This window comes from Sminthopsis crassicaudata, chromosome 5 (assembly GCF_048593235.1).
Source record: "Sminthopsis crassicaudata isolate SCR6 chromosome 5, ASM4859323v1, whole genome shotgun sequence".
Classification (NCBI taxonomy): Eukaryota; Metazoa; Chordata; class Mammalia; order Dasyuromorphia; family Dasyuridae; genus Sminthopsis; species Sminthopsis crassicaudata.
This window is the reverse complement of record NC_133621.1, coordinates 287,159,271-287,182,527: the sequence shown is the minus strand read 5'-3', so window position 1 is coordinate 287,182,527 and position 23,257 is coordinate 287,159,271. Positions and strand designations below refer to the sequence as shown.

The 23,257-nt window shown below is 40.6% G+C and overlaps 1 protein-coding gene across 2 annotated transcripts in view; it reads left to right on the top strand.

The window, feature by feature from the left end:
- Positions 1-14,533: 14,533 nt before the first annotated feature.
- The window catches only part of BLTP3B (bridge-like lipid transfer protein family member 3B), an 81,739-nt gene continuing 73,015 nt past the window's right edge, over positions 14,534-23,257 (top strand). Inside the window, exon 1 of one of the 2 annotated variants that reach the window (XM_074271338.1) lies at positions 14,534-14,702. In XM_074271338.1, coding sequence (XP_074127439.1) covers positions 14,659-14,702 — 44 coding nt within the window. In that variant the 5' untranslated portion in view covers positions 14,534-14,658. The remainder of the gene's footprint in view (positions 14,703-23,257) is intronic. The other variant, XM_074271339.1, reaches the window with a different exon arrangement.

The following is a 23,257-nucleotide window of genomic DNA, read 5'->3' as shown; positions in this document are numbered from 1 at the left end:
GATGTGTTGCAGTTGAATCCAACTATAATTAAAGAGAAAGGCATTTATTTGTATGTGAGAACTTCCTATGCTACAGAGTCTGGGAGTACAAGGAAAGTCCTGGTATTTAAGTTACAGAAAAAAGAGAAAGTCATAATGGAAAAGGCAATGGACCAACCCCCTCTTGAAGGGAAGGAGAAATAATGCATAAGTGAAATGGCAAAAGCAGAATTCTTTTCCCTTGGAAACTTCTGGACCACTAAAACAGGAGGATATGCTTTTCTACAAGGGTCCTGTGTGGTACGGAAATGGTGAGGGGTCACCATTTAATAAAAAAGCTGGAGAGAGCTCTAGAGAAAAGCAAAGTTTATTGTACATTCTCGCGAGAAGGGCGTCCCACCCTTCGAGTAGACAATCGAAGAGAGGAAGCACTTCCTGTGGGCAGGACAGCACCTTTAATCCCTAACGCAAAATGCCCCCTCCCACCACTGACCCTCATCCTCATTGGCTGAGAGTCTTACATTCTAAACGTTAGATCTACCCATGAAATTGAACTTGACCAGTAAGTACATAGTTGCCCATATTTGGATGAAATAGGGAGATGTCATAGGAGGGGAAGGCAATGCCCTTTCCTCGAACTTCAGAGTCCTTCAGGCCTACGCAAACTCTGAAGTAGATGAAGCCTTACTCAATTTTCACAACTGTCTTGAAAGATCTCACCTCATCTCATTCAGTCCCAACTGCAGAAGTGCTTTCTGAACATACTGAAGTCTGTCTTGATTCCCAAAGACCCAAGGGGAGTCCAGCTTGAGGGTAAAACATCAAAGTATGTCAGCTAAGGAGAGGGGCAAGGAGGGAAAACTCTGTCCTTGACATATCGATGCCTTCTTGTATACTCTGAATCTAGTATTTCTATAAAATACAGCAATTAACAAATCCCACAGACCAGGGCTTCTTAAACTTTTCCCACTCACAATTCCTTTTCACTCAAGAAATGTTTACATGACCATGGGTATAAAGGTTTATAAAAGAGGTTTGTAAATCAAACATTTACTGATGATAAATCATAATTTCACGATCTCCCAGTTACTCAACCCCACATGGCATCAGGAACCACAGTTTAAGAAGCTTTACCCTAGATCTCTAACTGGATTTTGATTCTAAAAAGGGAAAACTTATATTCTTTTGGACAGCCAGTGGGGGTTGTAGAAAAAGCATGGCCTTTAGAGGTTAATACGGAGATCAAATGATGACCTGATTTGTGCTCAGGAAATCCCTGGAGCCAGAAGATCTGGAGCCAGTCATTCCTCAACCACTATCACTCTTTGTTTATTGTATGAGAAGCAAAATGTCACAGTGAATGGAGATTATTAATGGAGTCAATAAGAGGCAAGTTTAAGTCCTACCTGTAACACACTGTGTAGCACTGGGAAAATAATTGTTTTAAAGTATTCTAGGAAGATTTTGAAGACTAGAAGTTGCAGAGAAGGAGAAAACCTGTAGTGAGTTTTCTTACTTGAGAATTCCATTGACCATTAAAATCATAGGCCTAGTCCCTCTGCCTATTCAAATGATAACCAGATTCTGATAAGGCAACATATTCTTATGATATTTAATCTAACAACTGGACAGGAACATTTTCTTAGATTTAAATAATCATTCCACTAGGAACTCTGAGGCTTGCTTTTGTTGTTGTTGTTGTTGTTCTTGCCAAATCTTCCATTATAATTATTTAAATTTACTCATATCCCCCTTCTTCAACTCTCACCTACTTCTCAAACCTGTCTTTTCTTGCCTCTGAGATTCTTGTTGTTCATCATCACTACTCTTAGCCACAAACCTTTCCTCTTCCCTCATCCAGCTGTCTCATCATATAAGCTTAATCCTCATCATTCTTAGGATCATTCTAGCTCTTTTCAAGTCTTTACTTGATTTCACTGTGCTCTCTGAAACCTCTGTTCCAAGATGCCCTTGAGCAATCCTAAAATTCTAGTTTCCCAATTTAGATGAGATCAGGCTTTCTCCTAAGGACAGCATTTTCCTGGAAGGCTTTATAGTTAGAGATCACTCCTGCCATTCCCTGCCAGGAGACAGAGAGATTGCCATACTCCTTGATCCCTGTTGCTGTTTTTATTCTCATAGGATAAATTCAAGATTATTGTAGTCTGGAAAAAAATCCTTTTTGTCTGGCCTAATTGTTCTTTGAACAACAATCTGTTTCCTAGCCATGCTTCTTCCCTTGCTTGGTAAGCCTTAACTCCTGCTTTGCCCTCTTTGAAGGCAAATGTCTTTCCCAATATCTGAACCTATTTTGAGAAGTTTTCAGGTTGAACCTTTTAGTTTCCTAATTAATTTCCCTCCCTGTAATACAAGGAATTGGAAATCCATCGGAGATCTAGAATGTAGGAGCCTTGAGGGTAGGAAATAACTGAGCCTTTCTTTTCTCTCCAGTATCTTTATGGACCCAGAGATTGTCAGGAATAAACAGTTAAGTCAATACTTGTTGATTGATGGACTGGACTGATTTTCATGTCTCATTATGAGGGAACAAATCTTAGCTCTTACATGAACTACTTACATGATCTTGGGACAAATCACTTAACTGTAGGTCTCAGTTTATCTCTACAATAGGAAGGACTTCAAGCTCTGTTCCAATGTACTGACTTCACAATTCCTTATTTTCCCATTGGTTCCAAGCACTGACAAACATGGCCACATTTTGGCCTTTCTCACTAAGCACAGATGCTCCTTCAAAAATTTCAAATATAAAATTCCCCTTTTAGATCACAACCTCTTTGTATGGTACAGTGGACTTAGAGTCAGAGGCCCTGGGTTCAAATTTCACCTTTGCAGCTTTGGATAAGTGATAACTTTCCTGAGCTTGCTTTCTCACCTATAAAAAGAGAACATCGACAAGATATCTCTAGCTCTTCTCTTATACCTTTAATCAATTCATCTTTCCCATTCTCCCCCCGCAAAGAGTGAGGAGTGAAGCAAATAAGTGTTTACATATCCATAAATGTTATCTCATTTGAGCTTTATTGAGCTTACTTGGTAAGTACCCATTTTACATTTGAAAAGATAGAGGCAGAAATTGTACCTCGTTCAAGGTCGTATAACTAGTAAATATCTGAGGTCAGATTGGAACTAAGTTCTTCTGGATGTCAGGACCAGTACTTTAACTATTGTGCTACATAGCTGCCCAATACTTTTTCCTATTCCATCATCTCTTCTCTGCCTTAATTTGTCTTCCTGTTGAGTTTGGACACCCTTTCTCTTCTGTAACTCCCACCATGGTGCCTGCTTCTCTGATCACACCTCAGGTCATCCAACTGTATTTATGCAAGTTGTAGCCAGGCTTTCTGTTTCTTTTTGTTTTGGTTTTTTTTTGCTATCCTTGTTCTGGCTCAAATACCTTCCACATTGCTTTCCAATCCTGGAACCATAACCAAATTAATACCATCAGTGCTACTAGAAAGGGGGTTTCTATCTACTCCCCTATGGCTCCGCTAACCATCACTGGAACTTTCTAAACCAGAACATTCAGCCAGCCCTGGACAATACTTCCTTATGTGGTCTCCCCCTATGAAAATATAAGCACCTCGAGGACAAGTGATGGGTGCCTAGCCCTTGTCCCCAGAATTTCCTCTTCCCAAAAAACAGAAAAAGAGAAGAGGGTGGATCAGAACCAAAGGTTTACTCAAAACTAGCTAAGGAATATAGAACAATAAAATCTCTTATCTATTGCTCTTTATTTGTCCTCTGCAAAAAAAGCCTCATCCAGTCTGATTGACTACACCTTGGTAAAAGACATCCTGGCTCCTTCTTATCTCTCTTTCACAATTTTCAACCTTGTAGGCTGTTAGCTTGTTAGTTCAACTCCAAAATTTCAGAATATAAAGCTCTCACTGAACTAGTTCTAATTTTCTAGATTTCATTTAGAGACTAGCTCATCAGCTAAGGCATAAATAAACTTTTTTGTGACTCTTAGAATTTTTTCAACCCATGAACCATGAATCTCACACACTTAATGAAGACTATCCTCACATTTGTATTTGTATCTACAATGCTTGGCATAGAGCTTGGAACATAGTAAGAGATTAATTAAAGCTCCTTCATTCATTCCTTTATGGTCAATAATTTTTAAGAAAGCTTCTTAAACTCTCAAGATTTATTTGCCTTTCAGTGATGACCCCATTATCTTCACTTAGAATGCTTTTCAGGCAGCTGGAGAAAGTCACAAAGTCAAGTTTGCTCAGTTAGTGTACAGACTTTTATTTATTAAGAGCTTGTTGTTGGTTGTTGTGTTCTGGGTACAATGCCGAGTACTGAGAATACAAGGAAAGACAAAAGTAAAATTTAAAAGATCCCTGCCCTCAATGAAACCACATTTGAATGGAGGAAAGAAATATGCACAAATGAGGGGAGAGAGAGAGAGAGAGAGAGAGAGAGAGAGAGAGAGAGAGAGAGAGAGAGAGAGAGAGAGAGAGAGAGAGAGAGAGAGAGAGAGGAGGGAAGGAGAGAAGAAAAAGGGAGAGAATGTACATATATGCATGAGCATGTTCATGTATGTGTGCACATGTGTATATATACACATTAGCATAGAGATGATGATAGAATTCATGGGAGCCAAAGAGATGACCAAATGAAATAGTACAAAGACAAAGAAGAAGACAGCCCAGGACAGAGCCTTAGTGGTTGTGTGTACCATTACCCTCCATCCTTGATCTTCTGTCTTCTCTAGGTTGTCATGAATCTATGGTGTTTTAGTTCTCCCACCTTTCTGAGCACTCCTCAGTCTACTTTTCTGGATCTTTTCAGACTCCGGGATTCAGAGAAGCTGCCAACATGCATTGACAGAGGGGACTCCTTATACTAGTGTTATCACAGGACTAGCCACTCTCCTTATCTTTTTTCCTACTATAAGAAGTGTTGCTATTAAGATTTTGCTTTAGATGGTATCACTGATCTCCTTGGAGCCTATATTCAAAAATGGGATCATTGGGTAAAAAGTTAGCAACTTTTCTTACATAATACCAAGTTGCAACATCTGACTAAGAACAACTAGACAAATTCACAGAGGAGCACATGGTACTAAGCTACTTAGAAACAGTAGCAGCCTATGAGCATTGTCTTTGTGGGAACTTTCCCAGACATGTCTTCAACACTTAGAAATAGCTATGGATTGATCACCTCTACTCCCTCAGGAACTGGATGTCCTCCACTCTTCCCATAGTTCATAACTATTTGTTTTATTTATGAACACATATTCAGTTTATAAGAATATGTGATTCATTTCCTTGCTGTTTTTAGACCTGTGATTTAATCAATGTAGATATATCCTGGAAATTTCCTTCTTCTGTGTAATTTATAGCCTAGGTTTGCCCATTTCTATGTCATGGACTTCTTTAGCAATCTGAGGGAATCTATGTTTGGAAAAAAAAATCCCTCATTTTGAGAATTCTTCTCAGAATATATATTTTTAAATGCATAACAAAATACACAGAATTGATAGATCAGAGTGGGACCTCATATCTGTTGCTCCTTATTTGTCCACTGCAAAAACAACAAAAAACTTATCCTGTCTGACTGACTTTGCTAAAAAGACATCCCACTTTCTTGCTTGGATGAAAAGATGACCTGGGCTTTTCCTTAACTCTCTTTTACACTTTCTAACTAACCTTGTTGACTGTTAGCTTGCTAACTAAGCTTCACATTTTCAGTATGTAAGGCTCTCCCCCAAACTATTTCTAACATACTATATTTTCTTTAGAGATTAGTCTATCAAGTATAGCGTAAATAAACTCTTTTGTAATTTTAAGAGAATCTCTTTGAATTCTTTCAAACTATGAACTATGACTCTTATATACTTCAGGATTATTAAGGAAATCAATTATTCCAAAACAGATATCTAAATATTAAAAAAAACAAAAAACAAAAAACAAGTTAATGGTTTCAGGGGGTTAAAAATCAATGCTTTAGAAAGATGGCTAAATATAATTATATATGTGTGCAATTTACTATGTATCAAGCATTATATTAAGTTAACACTTTATAATTATCTCATTTGAGCCTTACAACCACCTTGGGAGGTAGGAACTGTTATTATCCTATTATTCAGATGAAAAAACTGAGGCAAATAGAAGTGAATTGATTTGCCCAGGGTCACACAGCTAGTAGATATCTAAGGCCATATTTGACCTCAGTCTTCCTCACTCCAAGGTTGATGCTCTATCCACTGTGCCACCAAGATCATAGACTCATAAATCTCAAAATGAATAGGATGTTAGAAATGATTCCCTAGTTTTATAAATGAGATAACAAAGAACCCGAGAAGTGAAATGCCTTGCCAAGGTCACACTGATATTCAATGACAAATGACAAAGTGAGGCTTGAACTCGAGATTTATTGTCTTCAAGACTGGTCATGCATTGAGCATACCATTCACTCTTGGAAAATGGACATTTTCCTCCTCAATGATATGTCCAGTTTTTCTTGCCTTTGATAGCACATTGCATATTTAATAGCCTTATTGATAAGTCAGAACCATGAGTCTACTCAAAACTGCATATGCTAAGGAATATGGAGCAATAAAATCTCTTATTTGTTGCTCCTTATTTGTCCCCTATAAAAACCCCATCCTGTCTGATTGACAATATCTTGCTAAAAGACAATCCTGGCTCCTCCCTTATCGGTACCTTGCTTTCTCCATGTAGGCTGTTAGCCTGCTAAGCCCCAAACTTCAGTATATAAAACTCTCCCAAATTTCCTCTAATTCTAGACTGCCTTAAAGACTAATCTGTCAACTATGGAGTGAATAAACTCTTTTGTGACTGTAAGAGAATCTCTTTGAATTCTTTCAAACTAACGAGAAACCCTGACTCTCAAAAACTTATGAACAACCAATTAAGCAATCACCAATAATATATTTATTATTTATGTATATATGTATTATTATTTTGTACCAGGCACTAGGAATACACAGACTAAAATAAAAACCACTCTTGCCTTAGAGGAACTAGAATCAGTGCTGGACACTGAGGTCCCCTCAACTTCCATCTCTTCCATTTCAAAATTTACTTGTCTTCAAAATGGAGGGAAAGAACAATTTTGTTTTGTTTTATTTCTATAACCAATACATAGCTATTTGCTTTGTATACTATAATTGTTAAGAAATGTTTGATGAGGGGCAGCTAAATGATGCAGTGAGCTAATCCTAGAGTCAGGAAGACCTAAATTCAAATTTAACTTCAGCACCTGACATGAATTGTCTGACCCTGGGCAAGTCACTTAACTGCAATTGTCATGTCAAAAAAAAAAAAAGTGTGATGAATTAAAATGTTTGTTGAATTCATATAGCATTAATAACTACCATTTTATCTACCAACTATACAAAACCTTTATGAGTCATCTATATATGAATTGAAGGCATTCTCCATATAAATTAATAGAGAACAGGTGGGCTTCTGTGATATTCAACAATGAAACACATCTTTACCATCTCCCAATTAACTGAAAGATGGACCAAATATAAGATTCCATTGTAGATGATTAGAATGATATCTAGCATTGTCATAAACTTTGCAATGATGCATTGTAAAGTGTTCCTGGGGAATTAATCAATTAATGCAACATCATCTTTGAATAAACATTTGGGGGACTTTTGCATTGAAAAAGAATCCTTGTTTTGTTTGGATTTTGCATAGAACACTGACTCTAATAAACATATCTTGGATAAGTTTTTTAATTTTGTTTTTTCTTACTTGATCTCAATAGTTAATAGAACTCAGTTGTCTCTGTTCTCATTTTGATATGTGCCTGGGATACTCCTTGTTTGAAGACAGCCTTCTAAATTACCTTCTATTCTTTTAAATAAAAGCCTATTTTTTAAATCAACAAACAGCAGAATATTTCATTTTTTTCTGGGTGATTTTAGAGACTCTGACTAAAAATCATCTTTTTGACTCTGTCTATTCCCTTATGTTCAACGAGGACACTCTCATTGCATATATTGACAATTTTCATTAAGTCTCAGAGATGGGAAAGCAGAATGGTATGCATTTGATTGCATCAAGCTTTAGAATGTCACAAAGCCTTCGTAATGAGACCCACAATCATTCCAAAGAGTTGCCTGAACAATTCACACAGGAAAAGACAAGTGGATGAAGAATGCCTATTATGAAGACTGATTTGCAGCTGAATAGACCACCCTCTGAGTTATTCTGGCCATACTGGTATAGGCAGTGCAGATGTATGTCCAGAACTGGAGAGGAGGAAGATAACAGATTACTTTTGGGAATTAGAATAGCACCCAAGCCACTCTCTAAAAACAAACCCCATCATTTTCAACTTCAATATTCTTCTGGTGATAGTGTTTCATTGGTAATCACTATAATCAGACAAAATTCAAAATTGCAAAGGAAACTGTGGAGGAAAGCCTGCCAGCTTTAGAAATAGAACTATTGTTTCTCTCCTGGCCCTTCCACCTTCTATCAATGTGATGTAGGATGTGTATTAATACCAGTAATTGACCCATCTCTTGATCAACGGAATAAGTTACCCCAGGGATAACAGCACAATCCTATTTGAGAGCCCATATCGAAAATTGGGGTTTACAACCTCGATGTTGGATCAGGACATCCAAATGGTGCAACCTTTATACATCATTTCACTTTCCCATCTCCCCATTCTCAGTTTATTCATCTATAAAACGAGGAAGTAAGGGATGACCCCTAAGGTTGCTACTAGCTCTGACTCTGAGAACTTACCTCAGTTTGGTGGGCATAAGTAGAGTTTAGTGTTTGTAGCTTGATGTACTACTTGAATGTAGCTGTACTTTTAAGTCAATTCAGACAAGCCCATAAGAGTTAATTTTCAGTATGATCATTTAGACTCCAGAAATTGGGGATCAACAAATCAGGGCTTGGTTTATTGTTTTATTGACTGTCTGGATTTAAGAAAGTATTAGATTATACATAGTGTGTGTATACATAGTTGGTAAACATTCGCCAGCACGTCTCTTTATTGCCCTATCAACTAACTCTGCATGAGTCCAGTAGAAGTGCAGAAAAGGGCTCAGGGATGACGTCATCACCAGACTGGAGGCCAATAATGATAATAGCTAGCATTATTAAGGCACTCCAGGGCTTGCCGAGTGTCTTTCATACATTATCTCATATGAGCCTCATGGTCCCATGGTGTACATTGAGAAGTCATACAAGAGAGATTGTCTGGAAAATATCTGATGGGAAAGAAATGGAGAGGTAACATGACAGAGGGAAAACAGGAATGAACTGGGTCTCCTTAGGGATTCTATTTCCTCAGTCACTGATTATCTCATAGCACACGGCAAATGACACCTTTTGTAGGAATTAGTTTCCTTAGATGTAGAATGAATGAGTTGGGTTTGAGCAACTCTAAATCTATGCTTCTGTGACACTGGATGACCTCTGAGAGCCTTTCCTAAATCTATGATCCTGGGACTTTAATTGACTTCTGTCTGTTCCACTCTAGCTGTTTGGGGTTATGACCCTAAGCTAAGATCCCTTCTACATCCAGATCTCTAATAATGAGACCCTACTTGATCTTTAAGTCTCTGCTGGCTTGCTATCTATGTTACTATCACCTTCGATGATTTCTAAGGTCTCTTTTAGCTCTTGATTTATGACCATAGAATTCTGATAAAAAGGGAAGAGGTAGTCTTGTATTAAGAGTAAGGGATAACAGATAATGACCCAAATGCTACATCTGTTTCCACATAATGTATAAAGATACTAATCTGGCTTCTAGATCTCTAGATAATGTGCTGTGAGGAACTATGGGAGATCATGGACTGAATGAGAAGGCACAGATGGTCAGAGAGCTGCTTGGTTGAATGCCAATCAGGGAGAAGGGAAGGGAAAAGGAAATGAACATTTATTAAGCACACACAATGTGTCAGGCATCGTGCTAGGAGCTTTACAAAATATCTCATTTGATATAACAATCTTGGGTGATGGGTGCTATTATCTCCATTTTACAATTGAGGAAATTGAGGAAGATAGAACAGCTAGTAGTGTCTGAGGGCTGAATTTGAACTCAGATATTCCCAATTTCAGGACCAAGGCTCTCTCCACTGCTGTGATATTTAGAAAGTATTGAAGGAGAAAAAATAGGCAGTTCATATGGTAGCTAATAACATTTCTTTGGGTGTTTTTGGTTTAAGTACAGTTCATAGTCTTTTCCATTTTCTTGGTCTCTTTTTGAGATTGATCAGTGTCTAGCTCAGATTTCTTCTCTAAGTATTCAGATTCAACTATTCACTGATTTCATCTTGAGTCCATTTGCGACTTCATCACACAAATAAAGGTGCAATCCAAACATCCCACTATCATTGCCAGTGAAAATAGGTTAATATTACACACATACATAGACACACAGGCTGGTTTCACAGCAAATGTTTTCCTCTTTTAGGTTTCATCTGTAAATGTCATAAATGTTCTTAGGAGAATCTGGCTTAGAGGTATATCTCATGCTATACTGTCATCAGGTTTCTTTGCTCTAATTCACTTTTCCTCGTTTTGGGATGTGATGCTGCTGGTTTTGGTCATCTGTGAAAAGCCTTAGCAATGGTCCCTAAATGAAGTACTTAAAATTGAGATTTGAGGGGATGGTAGAGCCCTGTTTTAAGAATATAAAAGATCACGATGGTTTCAATTTCTTTGCTGTTATCTACATCTCATTTTCCCCCTAGAATGAAAAACTTTTTTGTTTTGTAAACAAAGGAGGTTACAGCTGCTATTATTGCACTCAGAGGAAATTAGCTTCCTCTATCCATTCTTATATAATGGATAAGAGACTGGACTTAACCACAAGAATATCTTAGTTTAAATCCCACCTCAGGAATATAATGAGACCAACTCAATTTCTTTAAAACTTTTATTTGCTTCTCCAAGGAGAATTTGAAAACCTTTATTTGCAGATTCTCTGTTTTCTAGTTCTGTTGACAATGGGACTCTAAATATGGACTTAGTTGAATTCCCCGAGTAGGGTATCAATTTATTGGTTGATAAGTATAATTGATCAATTAACAGTAAGAATAACCTTTATCATTGTCTCAGTGGATAGAGCACTAGACCTGGAGTAGGGAAAACTCAAGTTTAAATCTTGCTTCAGCCACCTATTAGCTGTGTGACCCTAGGTCAATCACTTAAGCTTTGTGCCTCAGTTTCCTAATTTGTAAAATGAGGATAATAGCACCTAATTCTCGTATTAAAGCACTTTGTGAACCTTAAAGTGCTGTATAGAACTGTTATTAAAATGTGATTCCTAGTAACTTCTTTCACCTTTCCTAAAGATCCTTCTCTCCCTTCCTCCACCCCTTTCTTTCTTTCTCTTCTCTCTTCCCTACCAACCTTCCTCTTTCCCTTCTCCCTCTCTCTTTCTTTCTGTTTCTTCCTATTTCATATAACTATGAAATATATGCATCAACTGGTCCTACAGCTTTCTGCTGATGTAAGCTTTAAACAGCTCATTATCACCATTAGTAATAAAAATCAGTTTAATACATTTCAATATATATAAGTCATCACATAACCAGACAGTAATGTGCTCATCCAGATCCCTGGCAAGCTGGTAGCATTGACTCATACTCTCTCCACACACAACTCTAAGGCTCTTTGTTACTTTTCCAAGGCTTTCACCCCCTGATCATAGACTTAGGTATGATACCTACCACCTGCAGGCATTTATCTTGACTTCACCTGGATAGAAAAGTTGAGAGAAAGGAACTGTTCTGATTGTTTGCACTGCTCTATGCCTGCTTGAGCATGACCAAAGCTTCAATTCACTTCCATATTTCACTTTCTCTGCCTACCTCCAAAGTCGGAACACACATCCCACTTTTCTAAATCTGTGCTTTCTAGCTCTTCTCACCACTTTCCCCACCCGTTTAGGACAGCCAGAGTTACCCCCAAGATATAGTAGGGAGTTGAGTCCGGAGAGCGGGATGCTCCTTTAGAACAGAGGTTCCTAACTTGGTGTATGCATACCGCCAACAGGGTTCTTCAGGGATAATTCACTTTTTAATTCTATTTTTTATGCGCATGCCCATTTTGTCCACTTTAAAATATATTTCCCTTCACTAATTCAGGAATAAAATTGCCTGGAAATTAAGGGCTAGGAGTATTGAAAAAGAGTGTAAATTCATTATTCCAGAGAATAAATCACAGACTGTGCTATATCTCCTGACCGAGAGGTGATGGACTCCGGATGCAGAGGAGACATAGGTAATATAGGAATCTGCTTTTGGCCAAGGAGGCATGTTCATTAAAAAGGTTTTGGTTTTTATTATTTCTGATTTGGGGGAAAATGAGGGGGAGACAAATGCTTATTGAAAATTAAAAAAAAAAGATTATTTTTGAAAAGGAAAATCTCAGAATTCTTGCCATACAATAAGTGAAACTAGGGGGTAAGAAGGGACTAAACAGAAGGGGAGACCGTGACCTTCGGGGTAGGGTAAATCTGTAAGTTGGAAGAAAATAAAATTCAAAAGAGAATGGTTTAACAACAAAAATCACCTAAATTTGAAAAGTAAAAACAAAGAAATCATTGTTATTTGCATGTTTCCTTATCTATAAAATGGAAGGCGAGTAGTCAGAGAGGAAGATTTGTAAGGTGCGTTTGGACTCCAGATTTTAGGAGGCCGTCGGTGACGGAGGAGACAAGACCAGCCAGCGTGTGCGAGGGGTTCCTGGATTCTCGGAGCTTCCTTCCCCCAGCCCCATTGCCCACTTCCCCAGTCCTTCAGTTCCTTCCCCCTCCGCGGTAAGGCAGGTGCAGATTTTGCTTTTCCTCGGATTCCCAGCCTTTAACCTCTATCCCGTTACACAATAGCCGCTTAAAGGTATTGACTAGCTAACAGTGAAAGAAATGGAATAAAGAGCTTCCCAGTGCCTTGGAGCCAGCTCAGACTGGCTCATTACCCTAATTCCAAACAGAGAGAGAGAGAGAGAGAGAGAAGAGAGAGAGAAGAGAGAGAGAAGAAAGAGAGAAGAAAGAGAGAAGAGAGAGAGAAGAGAGAGAGAGAGAGAGAGAGAGAGAGAGAGAGAGAGAGAGAGAGAAGAGAGAGAGAAGAGAGAGAGAGAGAGAAGAGAGAGAGAAGAGAGAGAGGAGAGAGAGAGAGAGAGAGAGAGAGAGAGAGAGAGAAGAGAGAGAGAGAAGAGAGAGAGAAGAGAGAGAGAGAGAGAGAGAGAGAGAGAGAGAAGAGAGAGAGGAGAGAGAAGAGAGAGAGAGGAGAGAGGAGAGAGAAGAGAGAGAGAGAGAGAGAGAGAGAGAGAGAGAGAGAGAGAGGAGAGAGAGAGAGAGAGAGAGAGAGAGAGATAAAGTAGACCAAACTTCAAAGTGAGTTCTGTAGGCTTTTCCCCCGGAGTGCTGATTGTTAAACTTTTACCTGCCGACTCCTGCCCCCACCTCAAAAGACAGATATTCATCAAGCCCTGAGATCAAGAGATATAAGGCAAATACTCAAACGCGGGATTAGCTCTCCCCCTTCCCAAGGCAAGTTTCCCTTCCTCTATTTTTTTTCCCTTCCTCTATTTTGCCTCTTCTCCCCTCCGCCTAGCAGTCCCAGGCTCATTTTTTTTTTTTTTTTTTTCTCACCACTCCTCGCCTCCATCCCAGAGTCCCGCCTCCTTCTGGTTCTCTCCTTCTCTGAAGCAGGGCTCCCCCAAGCTCCGCCCCGTCTCACTCTTTCCCCGCCTCTTCTATGGCCCCGCCCCCTATCCTTGGAGCCAAGCCCTTTTTTTGGTCGGGAGTCTCAGAGCCCCTCCCCTCCCCCGTAAGTGGATACATGTCTCTCAGCTGGGGTGTCCCGGAGTCCCGCCCCTCTTCCCCTCCCCTCCTCCCTTCTTTGCAACCTAGAGTCTCCTTCTTATATCCGGTAACCCTGCCTTTTCCTCTCAAGCCCCTCTCTCTTTACCCCTCCAGCAGCCCAGGTGATACTCCCGTAGCTCCTCCTTTCCCTCCCACTGCCTTTCCTCCTTCTCGTAGTCTCTCCCCTCCCTCCATTAGTCCTTCTGTAGTACTGCCCCTCCTTCCCGATTCAATCCCAGGGTCTTTTTAGCCTCGCCCCTCTCTCATTAGCCCCGCCTTTATCTCCCGTAACTCCGTCCCTCTCTATAGCCCCGCCCCTCTTCCCGTAACCGCCCCCTCTTCCCGAAGCCCCACCCTCCCTTGGAATGCCTGTCTTTTCCTTGGGTCTCCCGCAGCCTCACCCCTCCTTGCAGCCCCGCCCCTCTTTTCCTTTAGTTACACCCCTTTCTCTGGACCGACCTATCGTTTCCCCGCGTCTCCTGCATCCCCGCCCCTCTGTCGAAGTGGCCCCACCCCTGGGGGCCGCTCCCCCCCCCAAGGGTCTCAGGTGATGGTGCAGTCAAGATGGCGCTGGCGGCGGCGGCGGCGGCGGCGGTGGCGGCCTGAACTGGGATGAGCCAGCCCGCTATTTGGCGGTGGCAGCGACGGCAGCGACGGCAGCGGCCACTGGGGCCGCGGGGGCTGGGGCCGGGGCCTTGGGGCTCGTCTTAGGCCCGTCGCTGCTCTCCCGCGGGGCGCTCGGGACGGCCGGAGGGCAGACGAGGGAGCGAGCGCGGGTGCGAGGAGAGCGGCGGCGGCGGCGGCGGCGGCAGCGGCTCTCCCCTCGCCATGGCCGGGCTCATCAAGAAACAGATTCTCAAGCACCTTTCCAGGTCAGTGCGGGGCGAGACCGGGAGGGGTCCGGGGAGTCTGGGGGCGCGATAGCCCTTCCTCACCCCCCCATTACGGGGACGACTTCCCGGCCCTCTAGGTAGTGACCGTGGCCTTGGAGTAGGGCCCCCTCAGTGTGGTTTACCCACCCCCTCCCCCCAGCCTGGAACTAGGACTCCTCCTAACCCCCCACCCCCGGCACTGATGTCAGACTCTCCTCCCACCTTGTGTCGGCGGTCGGGAGGGGGGGTAGCAGCCGCAGATGACCCTGGGGGATACGGGGACTCGCAGCATCGCGAGCTCGGTTTTTCGCCTCTGGATGACACAGTTTTTGAGGAAGACGGAGATGAAGGGCTGGGGGGAAGGGCCTTGCGAGCGTTCGTTCATTCATTCATCCACCACCCTTCCTAAACACCTGCTAGGTGCCGGCTAGCCCACAAAGACCCGGACTCGCGCCCGCGCCAGAGACGAAGGGCTGGCGCGGCGTCGGGGAGCCCCGGCTCTGCCCTGTCTGGGATGTTTGCTGCCTTCCCCCATCCCTCCCCCTCTTGGCCGGGGCTTTGTAGCTCCCTTAAGTGAAGGGGACTTCGTCCGGGGACCCCGGAGGCCCGTTCAGCCTGCAGGCTCCTGTGGTCCTACCCAGTGCCCTCATTAAACATCCTTCCCGAGCATCCTTGCGCTGATCGCCGGGCCACCTCTTCTGGGACCTTAATGGACTCTGAGTCAGAAATCAATGACTCCCTCAACAAGTATTTATTAAGGAGCTTCTTGGTCTCATAAAGTGAGTTTCCTAGCCTTCCTTAGACATTTGCGGCTGGGTGACCTTCCAGAAGTCATTTAACCTCTCAGGGCCTCAGAATTTCCTCGTTTGTAAAATGGGGGGTGGGAGCGACTGGACTTCTGAGGTCCTTGGTACTTCTATGTAGTCTTTCAGTAAACAAGAGGCAATCAATAAACATTTAGTAAGCACTTACTACTTGCCATTAAGAGAGTTTCATATTTTTGGGGGGAGGGGAAGCGGAAAGCAACCTAGACACATAAATAATTACCATAAGTACTGTATTCCCTCAGAACTCTATTATCAGGAATCTTAGAGGAGTCTCATTAAAGAGCCAAGGAATGATTTTGTTAGGTTTTGATAGTAGGAGAATAGGGAGAGAAAGAGTGATACATGGAGAGGGAGGAGGGAAGGGAGTATGGGAAAAATTCCCCACATAATTAAGATCAGAACATAGAGGTCTACACAAACAGGAGGAAGCAGGAGTGGATGACAGGTGGGACTCAGAAACAAGGGAATACATAACAGTTGCTGGGGTAAGGGGCATTCATACGGAGGGGCTGACACTGGAACTGAGAGTTTAAGGAAAGTGGGGGATGGAGCAGGTAGTGCTGCCAGGCGTGCAAAGAGGGAAGATGAAGGTTTTCAGTGGGGCAACTGCAGCTTGGCAAGTTTAGCGGTGTCGAGCTTGTAATGGTCAATTAAAGGAACTGGGGATGTTTAGACAGGATGCAATAACCAGCTTCAAGTCACTGAAGGGATTAGATTTGTCCTGCATGGGAACAAAACTAGGAGCTGGTGCAGAGACAGCCAGGGCTTCTTAAGGAAAAAAATTGGGTGGTAGAGCTGTCCAAAAGGGAGATGGCCATCACAGAGCCAGAGAGGCTTTTCTCTCATCAAATGCACAGGCTTGGTTGACTACTTCTCTGGGAAGGGGATCCTGTAAAGAGAATTGCTTTCAGGTATTCTTTGTCCTAAACTGTGACTGCCATCCTTTCCAATTTGAAAACTCTTTCTTTGAGTTTGTATTGCCACTTTGCTCTTTATTATTCATGTGTCTTTAGGCAAATCACTTCCTGGGTTTAGGCCTCAATTTCCTGTTGTGTTAAATGAAAAGGGAGGCTGAATTAGGTGACTACTGAGTTCCTTTTTTATTTTCTAAATTCTGTGATCAATGACCTTGTCCTACTGACTTGACTTTCCCTTCAACTCGAGTTGCTTTGGTTTGATGTGGTTTTTGAAGGCTTTTTACTATACCTGCCACGTTGTGTCCTCCATTCCCCTTGGAAAGGGCTCCTTAATTACAATCTCTTGGAGATGGGACCGTGATTTCCTGCAAGCAGAAGCTTGGAATGTTTTCCTGGTCAGATGTTTACTGTTATTATTAACTAACCAAACTCCTCATTAAGGTTCAGTTTTTCAAATATGCATTCATTTAATGGGTGTGCTTATTTCCACAGCCAGATTTGTGGTAAGTAAATAACCAGAGACATCAAGATGCCCTTGATTTTGGATTCATTCTCTTGTAAGAAAGAGTTTCTAAAAGCCCAGGGCCTAAATTCTGGATATTGGCATCTACAGTGATAAACTTAAGAGTCGACATTCTTTCCATTTCATAATGTGGTTATAGTCAAGAATGACTCAGGCAAGCTGGCAATTTATTTCTTGCTTAGCTTCTCCATATTTGTCTCTTAAGTCAAAGGAGTGCTGAATAACCTTGTTCCAAGAAGTTACTCAGAAGCTTCTCATTGAGTTTTATTAGAGCAAGTCTCTTGCTTCTCTTTCCATTTATCTACTGACAAGTTAATCCTTCAAATAAAAATCTGTCAAACCTATCATTGAAATTAATCTTTCATGGAGACAAACACAATCATCTATACATAGAATAACAGTTTTTAACTAGAATAGAACCTGAGTGAACTGTGTGTGGTTAGCAATTTTAAAAGATCTTTAAATTCACAAATCTAAAATGAGCAAATTTTTGAACAGTTTAAAGGGAGGACATGGCTCAGAGATCTTATAGTCAAATGCAAAATCAAATAAGACTATACAGGATGATACTTATAGAACAAATATATGATGACTATATATATAAAGATCAATTTCTTTCTAACATAAAGGTTTAGAGTATCAAACATTTTAAAAAGATGATAGTAGTCCAGAACCCATTCTTGTTGAAAAGGTTAACTTTTACTAAACTGAGTTTTTGCTTTTCTTTGGAATCCATAAAATCTGATTTAAATCAGATGTCCCTGCCACACATTCCAGGACAAAGGTAGTGATTGTTTTGGCAAAGTAAGGCAACTGCCACGTGTTCAGGATTGAACCCCAAGGTTACTTTTTAACCTATGTTATCTCTTAAAGTTCTGTCATGATTTGTAATGAGTTTCTGAAACTGAAAATTTTCATTCATTTAAGTTGTTGTACATGATTTATTGGCCCTACTATCATTCCTACCAACTACGGAATACTTCTGTAATCTGATAGCTGTATGTACCTATGTACCTGTATGCTTGTAGAAGCAATTAGGCTGGTCTGGTTTGATAATAAAAACTGAAGTGGCACCTTAATGCCAGGGTGAATTAGAGAGCTGGACTGAAAGTTGTTTAGTCATTTTAGTTGTGTCCGACTCTTCCTGATCCGATTTGGGGTACTCTTGGCAGAGATACTAGTATGTTTACCATTTCTTTCTCCAGCTCATTTCAGATGTGAGGAACTGAAGCAAATGAGATTAAATAACTTGATCAGGATCACCCAGCTAGTAAGTGAGGCTCGATTTGTACTCAGGTCCTCCTGAGTTCAGGCTTGCTGCTATATCCATTTAGCCTGCTATCGACTGAGAGACCTGAGTTCAAATCCTGCTTCAGGTACGAGACCCTAGGTAAATCACTTAACCTCTGTGCCTCCTGTTTAAAATGGGTCCAATAATTGCACCTACCCCACAGGATCATTGTGAGAATAAAAAGAGAACACATATCTAAAGTGCTTTATAAATGTTATAGTGCTGTATAAATTCTAGTTGTTATTATGATGGCTGTTGTAATTATTATAATTGTTATGTCCATAGAAGTTGAGAGCTATAAAGAAAATGAAAGATAATTTTTTTTGTATCATTAACTTCTTTGGAAGTCTAGTGAAGTCTGTGACCCCCATCTTAGACTAATACTTTTAAATGTCCATGACAAATTACAGAGGACTTTGAAGGAAAGCAGTTATATTGAAATAAAAATAAAATTTTTTTTCCCATCTAAACTCACAGACTCTGAAGTCTATTCATAGACACCAGGTTAAGAACTCTTGTTCAAAAAAGCCAAAAAACAAAACAAAACAAAACAAACAAACAAACAAAAAAACCCAAACAAAAAACCCTAACACAAAACAAAAAAAGAAAGCTCTGGTTAAACTCTCTTAAAGACTTATCTAATGAATCAATCATGATGTTCATTTAGTGTTTCAGAGTATAGTTTATCAAGATAGACCCTAGAAATACAAATCTCTTTACAATATTTGTCCAGTAGGGATTAATAACCTGGAGCATGCATACCAAAGGTTACATGTGAAATAATTTGCAGGCCTATGAGTTAAAGATCAATAGCTCCTAGAAATAAGGTACGTCTAGGGGTCTCCACATCCCCACCCTCTACACACAAAAAGGACCTTAATCTAAAAACCTAGAGAGCTGAAAGAGAAAGAGGGAGATCAACTTGGGCTTCTGGTCGTGGTTGGGTGAACTGGTGTGGAAGGACAATGCCATATTGGTTGGGGTTGGAAGAGAAAAGCCATCACTTGGGAGATGCCTGAAAGAGTCAGTGCCTGATGAATATTTTAAATCTGTGCCAAGCTAATTAAGTAACATGAAACTATGGACCTCAAATTTACTTAAGCTATGCATAATTTGTATCCAAGATGCCATCATTCCCAAGTGAAAATGCTTCTTAGGATTTTCCATCTAGCTGTAGAAGAGACGTTGGAAATTATTTATTTCAACCCCCCCCCCCCCCCCCCCTTGTTTTCCATTTTAGGAAGCTGAGAGAGCCTACTTAACATTACTTGCCCAAGGTGACACCATATGTAGGTGACTGAGCCAAGATTTGAATGCTGGAAGCTGGCTTCAAATCCAGTCCAATCCCCACCCCCAGCCCCATTGTGCTCTCTGCTGACTGAGGTGAGGTGATTGAAGACAGATGCACCTACTTCCCTTGGCCAGTGGCAGTAACATGCTGCCCAACAAATAGGGATGGGAACTGTTTGGTAGCTTCTTAGATACTGCCTGTTTTGTCAGAGCAGCATGAAAAGTAACAAGTACCAAGGAAAAATGTATTTATTTCAGGTTTACTACCCTCCCTGGTGGCTTACCGTACCATCTGGCTTGCTCTCTTCCATCACTGATTCCCTCAATCCCTGGCCTGTTAGTTCCCAACTCAGATTATCTCTCAATATCCTGTTCTTGCTCTGGAATTGCTTTTTGGAAAAAGTCACAGAACTGCACCCGTGCACTGTTATTGTGTACATTGTATCCCAGAGGCAAGGAGGAGAGCCACGTCATTCTCTTGTGTCCTTGATTCTTATCACCTTCATTTCATCTTACTCTCCCATTTCTTTATTGGTTTCTCTTCTGCCTATGTATTGGCTATTGGATTGAGGTGCTGTCATAGTTTTCCTGGTAGAAATGGGGATGTGTGTGAAAGGATGGCTTGTTAGGGTAACATGGTACCTTTCAGTTCTTGTGAGTGAGCCTTCTCACTGGGACAGAGAAGGGGCCTTTATTGACTCAAAAGTTGATTTGGGGAACTTTTTTTGACTGTCATTCACGGTCTTGGAAGAATTGGTTTGTTGACATTAGGAAAATGGAAATTAATTCATGCTTTGCATTTCCTGGCTCTCCATAAAGCTCTTGTATTTTAGGGACTCTTCTCAGAACCCTACCAGGCCTTAGATAATGTAGTTACTGTCCAAATAAAGGGCAGATAGAGCTGATGGGGATGGGAAGTGTAACCCCTAGCTGGAGGATATGTTGAATCCTGCTGAAGATCTGTATTGTAAGGAAAGGGCTTGGCAGGGAAAGTGAGAATTAGGAACCATCTCCTAAAGTAAGAAAGCTTTTCATTCACTCTATTACTAAACCTTCCTTCCCCTCCTCCCTTTCCTCCCCCATTTCCTTCTCTCTGGTTTTAAGCCTTTCACCACCTAGGTATTAGGGAGGTTTTTAGAAGTTGTTATTGAGGGTGTGGTTCAGTGGAATCAATCTGGGTAGTTTATCTGTTAGTTTGGAGATGTGGACAATCAGTTTTCCCTTTTTAGGTAGTAGTTGAGATGGGGAATTGTACATACCCTTTGCACCAGGTTCTGTGATGAGGTTCTGTAAGGAGAAAGGTGAAATTTTTAAAAGAATTGAGTTTGGCACACTGGACCTGTGCTCCACTTCCCACCGTACTCCATCCCATGGTTTGGCCTTCCCTATACCTAGTCTGTTTTGTGTGGCAACTAGATCTTACTTTTTGGCTCCTGAAATGGCTCAGCCTTTAGCTAGCTACAGACCTCTTTGCCACAATTACCATAAAGCTGTAGGCAGATCAACTGCCTGAAATTTGAGTGTAAGATCTGAACAGTCTGAGCATCTAGGACTTTTGTTTCAAACAGGTTCTCTGGGGAGAGGAAAGGGCCATAATGCTTTGGGCCTGTGATAGCCTTTTGAGCTGCTGGGAAGCACCATGTGGGACTGGGCATCAAGAAGGCCTGCTTATTTATTTTTATTATTTTTAAAAATAATAATGGCTTTTTACTTTTCAAAATACATGCAAAGATAGTTTTCAATATTAACCTTCATAAAACCTTGTGTCCCAAATTTCTCTCTCTCTCTTATCTCTTCCCTCACCTAGACAAGTCATCTAATAAATGTTAAACATGTGTAATTCTTCTAAACATTTTCCCACATTTGTCATGCTGCACCAGAAAAATCAGATCAAAAGAGAGAGAAAAAAAAAAAAAACGAGAAAACAAAACAAACTAACAAAAACAACGAAAGGTGAAAATACTATGCTTTGATCCACATTCAGTCTTTATAGTTCTCTCTCTGGATACAGATGATACTTTCTATCACAAGTCTATTGAAATTGCATTGTTGAAAACAGCCAAGTTGTCATAGTTGATCATGACGTAATTTTCTTTTTTTCCCTCTTTTCCTTAATTTTATTTTTAAAAATTAAAGCTTTTTATTTTCAAAACATGTCATAGATATTTTTCAACATTCACATTTTGCAAAAAACCCTTGTGTTCCAATTTTTTTCTCCTTCCCTTCCCCTCCATTCTCACCCCTAGAGACAATTAATCTACTATATGTTAAACATGTATAGTTCTTCTATACATATTTCCACAATTATCATGCTGCACAAGAAAAATCAGATCAAAAAAGAAAAAAAATGAGAAAGAAAACAAAATGCAAGCAAACAAGAAAAAAAGTGAAAATATTGTTGTGATTCATACTCAGTTCCCACAGTCCTGTTTCCAGTGTAGATGGCTCTCTCCATTACAATACCATTGGATCTGGCCTGAATCACTACACTGTTGAAAAGAACCATATCCATCAGAACAGATCATTATATAATCTTGCTGTTGTCTTGTGCAATGTTCTCTTGGTTCTGCTCACCTCAAGTCTGTCCAGACCGCTCTGAAATCATCCTGCTGCTGTTTCTTATAGAACAGTAACATTCCATAACATTCATACATCATAACTTGTTTAGCCATTCTCCATCTGATGGGCATGCACTCTGTTTCCAGGTTTTTGCCACTACCAAGAGGGCTGTTACAAACATGTGGTTCCTTTTCCCTTCTTTATGATCTCTTTGGGATACAGACCCATAAGAGAGACTGCTGGATTAGTATGTACAAACAGTTTTGCAGTTCTTTGGACATAGTTCCAAATTGCTCTCCAGAATGGTTGTATCAGTTCATAACTCCGTCAACAATGTATTAGTGGAAGACCTCAGTTTAAACCCTGGCTTCTCTCAGCTTTAAGTTTCTCATCTGTAAAATAGAGATGATAGTAATTTGTATGTCACAGGGTTGTTGGGAAGATCACATGATGTCAGATGTAGCAACTCTTCATTCCTCTCCAGGCTGCACTTCTATCTTTTTAGGCCTGCTCCACTGTGTCTTTGCACAGGTACCCTCTATTCTGTCTTCCTGTGCTCCCAAGGTCATTTTACATTTATCTGTCTTCTTTCCTCATTGGAATAGGAGCCCCTTGAAGGCGAGAGTATCTTTCTTTTTGAAGTTGAATTCTCAGCACTTTACCCAATGTTGGGACAAAGAAAGTGCTTGAGAAATGCTGGTTGATTTAATTTGTTGATTTTGCCAGCCTCAAAGTACCATATCAATATATGGATGCTATATTGGATTTTGATTTGGAAGACCAGTGTTCAAATTTTGGACTGGAATAATAGTGGGACTTGGTAAAAAGAACTGTAAGCCAGAGGTATGCTTAATATCCACTGTGATCAAATGGCAATTTCATGATGGAAAATAAAAGGATAGGTGTCAAAATCTGGTGAACTCACAGTTGATTCATGTTTAAAGCAAGTAATTGCAGCAAAAGGATATTACATATTAAGGGTTTTTTTTTTTGAAGTGTTAAAATTACAAGATTTATTGTATAAGGCAATACATTTAATTATTTTCTTTTGTTTACATCAATTTGCACACTAATATTAATGTATTTTGAATTGATTTCTATCTTTTTGCTCCCATTAACACTCTCCAAATTCAAAACCTAACTAACAT